General features: G+C 42.3%; 1 protein-coding gene across 1 annotated transcript; it reads left to right on the top strand.

The window, feature by feature from the left end:
• Nucleotides 1–232: 232 nt before the first annotated feature.
• On the top strand, nucleotides 233–6862 carry LOC105465315 (DNA polymerase epsilon 4, accessory subunit). Its single transcript, XM_011713719.3, has 4 exons — nucleotides 233–483; nucleotides 924–1008; nucleotides 1688–1729; nucleotides 6539–6862. The coding sequence occupies exons 1-4, from the start codon at nucleotides 271–273 to the stop codon at nucleotides 6550–6552; spliced, it is 354 nt and encodes a 117-aa protein (XP_011712021.2). The 5' UTR covers nucleotides 233–270; the 3' UTR covers nucleotides 6553–6862.
• The last annotated feature ends 1741 nt before the right edge of the window (nucleotides 6863–8603 follow it).

Below are 8603 nucleotides of genomic sequence, written 5' to 3' on the forward strand. Positions count from 1 at the left end.
GCACCAAGGGGAGGTGCCTGGGCTCCACAGGCCCAACGGGCCAGAGGGTCACCGGTAGCGTCAACCAAGGGCACGACAGCCCAAGGGTGGCCAGGCGCGAGGGAAAAGCCGGAGCCCAGTCCCAGCCCACCCGGTTTCCGGCACCGCCCTGCCGCGTAGGGGCGGAGTCGCGCGCCTACACAGGGTGTGGCCTCCAGCCCGCGCGGGAAAGGGCCTGCGCCGCATGCGCGCGCACAGTCGGCGGCCGCGCGCAGCACGCTCAGGGCCGGGATGGCAGCGGCGGCGGCGGCAGGAAGCGGGACACCCCGAGAGGAGGAGGGACCTGCTGGGGAGGCAGCGGCCTTGCAGCCCCAAGCCCCAACGAGTGTGCCTGGGGCTCGTCTCTCGAGGTTGCCTCTGGCGCGAGTGAAGGCCTTGGTGAAGGCGGACCCCGACGTGACGCTAGCCGGACAGGAAGCCATCTTCATTCTGGCACGAGCCGCGGTGCGGCAGCAGCGCGAGGGCACGCGGGGGTGGGGGAGGTGGAGCGCGGGGCGGAGCCTCGGGGCCTTCCGCGGGCGGGGCTTAGGGTGGCGTGGGCCGGGTTTTGAGATGTGGGTGTGGACCCGGAAGGCGGAGGAAAGGGGCCGGGGACCTATGCGAGTTGTGTGTTTTGTTAACACTCCTCCCTCTTGTTGAGGACCTGGTTAGTGAGTGACTTTAATTTGTATCTCCAGGGCCTCATACAGAACTTGTAGGAGACTTTAGTGAATGAAGGAGAATACTGGGAAGAGGGTGGCGGAATGGATGTTCATGAAGTCCAGGACAATCTTAGCTTCCAGAACATTTTCTTGCCCCTGAGCCTGCCTTCTCCACAAACCAGAGCCCTCACCTCCTCAGTGTGCTAGAACCCATTACTAAAACTTTGCTTTTTTACTTCACAGGAACTGTTTGTGGAGACCATTGCAAAAGATGCCTACTGTTGTGCTCAGCAGGGAAAAAGGAAAACTCTTCAGAGGAGAGACTTGGGTAGAGTGGCACTGCCAGTGTCTGGGGACAGAGAAGGGAGGGCTGGGCTGGTTTTACCTTGCGCAGGTTGAGAAGACGTCACTCTGATCTGAGAGGTCCCACAGCGTCTCTCCCCAGGATGGTTTCTGTTGGCCACAGTGCCAGGAAGCCCTGCCTGTAGAGGCTTTCTGCTTGGGGTGGTGGAGCAGTGTGTGGTGTCTGGGGTTGCCAAAGCGGACTGGATCCCTTCATACCTTCTGCCAAATTGCACCAGAAAAAGATAATTCTTTTTCACCTAGCAACTGGGGATTTGATTTCTGACTCTTGTCTGGTTGGTAACCCTCACCTGTGTAAGCTTTCATATACCGTGTTCTCATGCGCCCTGCGTCTATTGTCACATTCTTCTCTGATAACTTTAAGAGCAAAGCGAATAAATAATTTAGATGTATTTTAGGAGCCTCCTCCCCCCCCGCATTGAATGGTATTCGCCTACACTTTTCTTACTCTTCTAGGGAGACAACTAATACATATATGAGAGTTGCTGGTAGAGTAGATACGGATCTCAAGGCAGCAAGGGACGCATCTTATAATTGCCCTCATTTGCCCAAAGCCTCATGCCCTTCACTGTAGATTGTGCTGTTTTCTGACTGACGTCAGCATGGCTGGAGTTAGTCAGGTGTCTCTTTGCCTTGTGTTTCAGATAATGCAATAGAAGCTGTGGATGAATTTGCTTTTCTGGAAGGTGAGTTCTCTCTCAGTGGGCAGTCATTTCCGCCTGTCTTTTGCATGTTGATGTGAAATTCAAAACCTCATAAAACGGATGCCTGCTTCTTGTTTGTGTAGGGATAATTCTTTCTCCGTACTTACTTGCTGTTAGAAAAAAGTAACTTGCTAAATGAGGTTCAGTTTTCTCCCTTGGGGAATTAAAACTTCTACCTGAAAATTGCTAGCCATAAAGAAATAGGAGGGAATGTAAAGATCCCAGTGTAGTTAGATGAATTCAGAAGTTTGATTCCTATCTTGTTCGCCATACCTAGATATCAGCCTTGCCCCCCTTATCATGTTAGAGATCAGAAACAATTGTCAACATTTAAAGGGTGACCGCTTGTTCTTTTTTCTTCAACAATCTGTGTGAAGTGATTATTTTGCTGCAATAAGACTTGTACTTGTCTGTGTTTTTAGGAGTCATGGATTAACTTGTGTACTAACTAAATTTTTTCATTAAAAAAGCAAATATTTGAAATACCTAATTTTAGCTACCTTGCCTCAGAGCTATTTCTGCTACTTAATTTTTTTTTTTTTTTTTTTTTTTTTGAGACGGGGTCTCGCTCTGTCGCCCAGGCTGTAGTGTGGTGGCGCGATCTCGGCTCACTGCAAGCTCCGCCTCCCAGGTTCACGCCATTCTCCTGCCTCAGCCTCCCCAAGTAGCTAGGACTACAGGCGCCTGCCGCCACGCCCGGCTAATTTTTTTTTTTTGCATTTTTAGTAGAGATGGGGTTTCACTGTGTTAGCCAGGATGGTCTCGATCTCCTGACCTTGTGATCCGCCCGCCTCGGCCTCCCAAAGTGTTAGGATTACAGGTGTGAGCCACCGCACCAGGCCGCTACTTAATTCTTAAATCTGATCAGCTTACTCTTCACTACACATATATAGTCATGTGCTGCATAATAACATTTTGGTCAGCCATGGACTGCTCACATGAGGGTGGTCCCATCAGATTATAATGGAGCTGAAAAATTCCTGTTGCCCAGTGAGGTAGTGGTCATAACATCCTAATGAAATACATTACCTTTTCTATGTTTAGATATATTTAAATACGCTTATCACCATGTTACATTTGCCTACAGTATTCAGTACAGTAACATACTGTTCAAGTCTGTAGCCTGAGAGCAATAGGTATACCCTGTAGACTAAGTGTATAGTAGGCTATACCATCTAACTTTGTGTAAGTACACTCTATGGTGTTCACACAGTGGTGAAATCGCCTGAAGATGTAATGCATTTCTCACGATGTATCCTTGTTGTTGAGCGACACATGACTGTATTTTGATTGAGTAGCTTGGCAAAAGCCGTGTATCCTCATTTCATTCTCCTGGGGTGTTCTCATTACCTCCTCTAAGCCTTATTACCTTTAGAAATCTCTTGATTTATTCTACTCTTTTTACTCCTTTGTTCTGCATCTCCATGTCAACCTAGGCCCCTGGTCCTTTTGATAGATATTTTTTAAATGTCTTATTAGATACATTACCATGGCTAGCTTCATGCCTAGACTATTGAGCATTCTTTTAATTTGCAGATTTTTCTTCAGCCTCTCTTTCCACCTACTCATTTTTCTTAAAATTAACTTTTTTTTAGTCCTACCTAAGGCAGGCACTCCTTGTGACAGACTTTCTGTAAGTTCTGCAGTCAAAAATGTTTGGAGCCTACTTTACCTCTTCATTTTTAATTACCAGCTTTTCAAAGACATGAGTGATATGATCAGATTTGTATTTTAAGTACACAACATTGCTGTCCTGGGGAAAATAAACTGGAGGGTACTAGGAGTAGAAGTGGGGAGGTTTTATGTAGTTTTCCACTCTAGTCTCTATCACAGCATAGTGCTTAGCTTGGATTTTTAATAAATGGCCATTTATTGAATGATTGCTGTGTTTATTTTCATCCTCTGCTTTCATCCTCATTTATCTCTGTAATTGAATCCTGCTGCTCTAACCTACTTTGGTAGATCTGAATGTTAGCCACCATAGCCCCTGTGGATTCAGTCTGCATTATATTATTTTTTACTTGGTAAAATAAATGTTCTTATGTCCTTAGATGTGTATGGTCTAAGTAAATACATTTTTTTTCCTTTTTATGAGCAATACATATCCATGGTTGAAAATCAAATAGTTACCTAATGGCTTATAATGAAGTATAGCTGCTGTCTGCCCACTGTTTTGTTAGTGTTTTGAGCTTTTCTGGTGGTTACGTTTATTTCTAATTAATATGCTTACCCATTGATGTGTCAGCTGTAGACAGTGTGTATTGACTTCCTGCTGTGATAAATGAAGATTTGGCTAACCTGTAGAACCCCATAAATCCCCTCTTGTCTTTCTTATTTTTGGTAGTTGTATCACTAGTTTTAGTTTCTTTACCTCTACAGTTTATATAACATACTGGAATGTCTTCGGTTGTTGTTGTGTCCAACTTTTAATGCATTTCTTGACTCCCCAGTTTGTAAAGTATGACTATTAGTGCACGTATCCCTTTTCTCTTTTTAGTTCACATCTAGCTATGAATTTGTGTTATCTAGTAATTTGACATTGTCAAAGCTAATAACATTTAAATCTTATCACAATTAAATCTTCCATGCTTTATCCCTCATTGATTGTAGAAGTTGAAAACTAGGGCTGTAAACAGTCTTTCTCTACCCTTTCTCTGTCCCTTAATTCCTCATTCAGGTCCCCTCCCTGCAAACAACTGTTACTAGTTTTCTTGTATAACCTGGATATTTTATGCAAATATGTTTATATGTGTATATGTATATTCTTTTTCTAAGTCTTATGAAATATAACATATGTGAAGTGTGTGTGCTGTAAATGTAAAGTCAATAAATGATAAAATGAATACCCTCGTAACCACCATCTTGGCCAAGAGATAGGGTATTGTCAGCCCCCAAAAGTCCCACATATATTCATTCTTCATCATATCTCTTCTCATCCCTTTTCCCGACATTACTGTATCCTAACTTTTTTGGTAATTGCTTCCTTTTCTTTATAGTTTACTATATTAGCATGCATCCCTGAGCACTAAAGTTTAGTTTTGTTTTTTCGAACTCTCTGCAAATGGAACCAAACCATATGCATTTATTGGTCAACATCTGTCACACAACTGTTTTCTTTAAGTTAACGCGTTTATGAGATTCATCTGTGTGATTGCACATAACTCGTTTGTTCATATTCCTTGCTATATGACAGTACCACAATTGAGCTATTTTAATGTTGATATTTGGGAAACCTTATTTTTGCTATTACGAACAACTTGCTATGAACAGTCTTGTACATGTTTCTCTAGGGTAGATGTGTATGTGTGTATAAAATATACTGCTGGAACCTAGGATATATAGGGTATTCATATCTCCATCTTTGGTAGGTACTGCTGAATTTCATGTATTCCAATTCACATTCCTACCAGCGGTGCATGATAATTCCCATTGCTTCTCATTCTTACCCACACATGGTATTACCAGAGTTTTTGATTTTTGACATGCTGTTATTGAATGTAAGTGATAGTTGCATTGTGGTGTTAATTCGTATTGCCCTGATTGTGGCTGATATTGAACATCTTTTCATATGCATGCCTGTTTTTTTTTGAGGGGTGTCTCCTATTTTTCTGTTATGCATTTTTGTCCTTTTTAAAATCGATTTATAACAATGCTTGGTATATTTTATTTCATTTTTATTTATTATTTGTTTTTGAGATGGAGTCTTGCTTTGTCATCCAGGCTGGAAGGCAGTGGCGTGATCTCTGCTCACTGCAACCCCTGCTCCCAAGTTCAAGAGATTCTCAAGTAGCTAGGACTATAGGCATGCACCACCACGCCTGGCTAATTTTGGCATTTTTTGGTAGAGATGGGGTTTCACTGTGTTGGCCAGGCTGGACTCGAACTCCTGACCTCAAGTGATCTGCCCGCCTCCCCCTCCCAAAGTGCTGGGATTACAGGCATGAGCCACTGCACCCAGCCTTTTTTTTTTTTTTAAACATAGTTCTTTAGAAGAGAGCCCTGTGATCTTTTTTTTTCTTTTCTTCCAAGTTAGGTTTAAATGCCTGTCTTCTGGTTGTGCTGTCTGTGGGGAGGGTTGTGGGGAGACGGGCAACTGTTTCTCATACAGACCCTCTGGTCACTAACCAAATTTTCATCTCACATCGCCATTCCTGATGACTTGAGCCTGGAGCTTCCTCATGGTTCTTTTAGGCATATGGGCCTCCTCTTCTGCTGCAGCCCCTCTGTGTTCATTCTAGGCTCCTTTTCCCTCTGCTCTATTTATAAGCCTACTTTGATCAGGTTTCTGTTATTCAGTTTTTTTGTTGAAATCCATTAATTGCCAGTGGGCCCCTATTTGTTGTAGATTTATACTTTTTAAACTTTTTTACCTTTTGAATGGAATCTTGGATGGGAGGGCATATGTACTTGTGGGCCCAGTCCCCCATCTGGAACTGAAACTTTTCAAAAGTTTCTCTTTAATTAGGGAGTTTACCTCATTTATTTTATATTATTCCTTCCTTATATGGTCTTCATCAGTGTTCATTAACTTACACAACGACTTCTTAGCTCTTTTCCCACTTCTAATTCTAACTCTTCAGACTAGTATGCTTAATTCCTAACTGCCCACCATCTGTAATGACATGTTTTTCCCTGGGGATATTTTGGATAGATCATCCTCAAAATTAGTATTTTGGTCTTAGAGAACTGCTGCCAATACTGGAGCCTCTTCTGCATTAACTTAGCCCAGCTTGTCACACTAATCCAGCTCCTGAGGTCCCCTGGTATACTCATTGCTCTTTGTATGTTTAGGTACTTTGGATTGATTGCTGAGCGGGGCAGTTTTGTGAGCCTTCATCTGCAGCCTTCAGTTCACCCTTGTCCACAGGCCTCAGCTTTGAAGAACGGAGTCTTTGCACTTACACACACTCTTCCTGTTCTGCCTTCACCTATGCCGGGATAAGCAGAGATCTCATCAATGAGCTCTTCTCTGCAAGGTCTTCCACTGCTTCTGTCTGTCTTCCATATCAAGCCTGGATGCAGCTGCTGCTGCTTAGAGCAGGGATGAAGAAAGTGTTCTGCATAAGTGGCTTCCTGAATGATGAGGACCAGAATAAAGGTTTTTGATCAACCTCAGTCTAGTGTGTTTTATAATCTCACCTTTGTTCTTACCCTGTGATGGGAGAGCCACCATACCTGATCACAGACCTTCCTGATCTTCCCTGCCAGCCATTCTAACCTGCAGTCCTTTCATTAATTTTGTTCTTTTATTTTTCCAGCACATCACCAGAAAGTGGTTCCAGAATTTATGGAACACCACTTGACCTCAGGAGTTCAAATAAATAGGACGGTCCTAGATTGAAAGCCAGTTAAAATTTTTTAAGTTTTATTTATTGACATATAATCCACATACTCTATATTTCACCAATTTAAAGTATGCAATTCAGTGGTATTTAGTATATTCACAAATATGTACACCAGTCACCTCAGTCGATTTTAGAACATTTTCATATGAATGGAATCATGTAATAATGTGGTCTATCGTGTCTGGCTTTTTTCACTTTGATAGTGTTTTTAAGGATTATCTATGCTATATAGCATGTACTAGTACCTCATTTTAAAAAATTGTGGTAAATTGTACATAAAGTAAAATTTACTTTTGTAATAATTTTTAAGCATGTATTTCCGTGGCTTTAAGTACATTCACATTGTTGTGCAACTAACACCATCATCCATCTCCAGAACTTTAAAAATCTTCCCAAGCTGAAACGTCATACTCATTACATAATCACTCCTCATTCCCTACATCCTGCAGTCCCTGGCTAAGCTTTGGTATGGAGGAAAGTTGTGGGTGACATAACGAAGGAGGCAGAGTACCTAGAAAGTAGCAGTTAAGGAAAGCAGCAGGAAGCCTTGGACAGTGGCTGTTAATTGGGTCACGGATCATTTTTAAAATAGTCCATGGGATTTGCTCCCTAGAATGATGCACAGATGTTCAGTACTGTAACATTTAAAAAATAAGCTTTATTTTGGAGTAATACTAGGTTTGCAGAAGAGTTGCAAAGGTAGTAGAGAGAAGTCTCATATGCCCCTTACCTCGTTTCCCCATTGTTAACATTACCAAGTACATTGGTCACAACTGAGAAACGGACATTTATAGGTTACTGTTTAACTACAGTCTCTTTGGATTTCACCATTTTTTCATTAATACCCCTTTTCTCAGATCCAGTCCATGTTACTATATCATATTTACTTGTCATGTTGCCCCAGTCTCCACTGGTCTATGGCAGTTTCTTAGTCTTTCCTCATTTTTCATGACCTTGACAACTGGAGTAGTGCTAGCTGGGTATTCGCTAGGATCTCTCTAATCGGGGATTGTCTTGTGTTTCTTGTAATTCTATAACATTGCATATGATTTTGAGCATGAAACAGACCCCAGAGGCCCTTCTTTAGGCCTCCTATTATTGCCAATGGGAATTTAAAAGGATATCATGGTCCATTTTCAAGATAAACTCAGATTACAGTTTGCAGCTCATTAGTGGGATGTGAAATCAAAGTGTGTTGCCACTAGCATTTTGAAATAACAGTGTTGAATTTAGTAACGGTAAGTGTTCTAATTGTTGTTTCATTTACATGTGTGTATATTAGGTCATTGTGTAAAATGTATGTGGTAGGCAGACGGAAGGCCCCCATCACCTTCACCCGCTGGTTTTATGCCCATGAATATGTTACATTACATATCTGAAGCGATTTTGCAGATATAAGTTATGTTACTAATCTGTTGACCTTCAAGTAGATGATCCTAGATTGTTTGTGCAGGCCCAGAGTAATTACATGAGCTCTTAAAAACAGCTTTCCCCCAGCTGAGGGCAGAAGG

The sequence above is a fragment of the Macaca nemestrina genome, chromosome 13 (genome assembly GCF_043159975.1).
Source record: "Macaca nemestrina isolate mMacNem1 chromosome 13, mMacNem.hap1, whole genome shotgun sequence".
In the NCBI taxonomy this organism is placed as follows: domain Eukaryota; kingdom Metazoa; phylum Chordata; class Mammalia; order Primates; family Cercopithecidae; genus Macaca; species Macaca nemestrina.

Coding starts and splice junctions, on each gene's coding strand:
- LOC105465315 (XM_011713719.3), top strand. CDS start 271: ATGGCAGCGGCGGCGGCGGCAGGAAGCGGGACACCCCGAGAGGAGGAG. Junction 484..923: donor TCATTCTGGCACGAGCCGCG/GTGCGGCAGCAG, acceptor TTTACTTCACAG/GAACTGTTTGTGGAGACCAT. Junction 1,009..1,687: donor TCTTCAGAGGAGAGACTTGG/GTAGAGTGGCAC, acceptor CTTGTGTTTCAG/ATAATGCAATAGAAGCTGTG.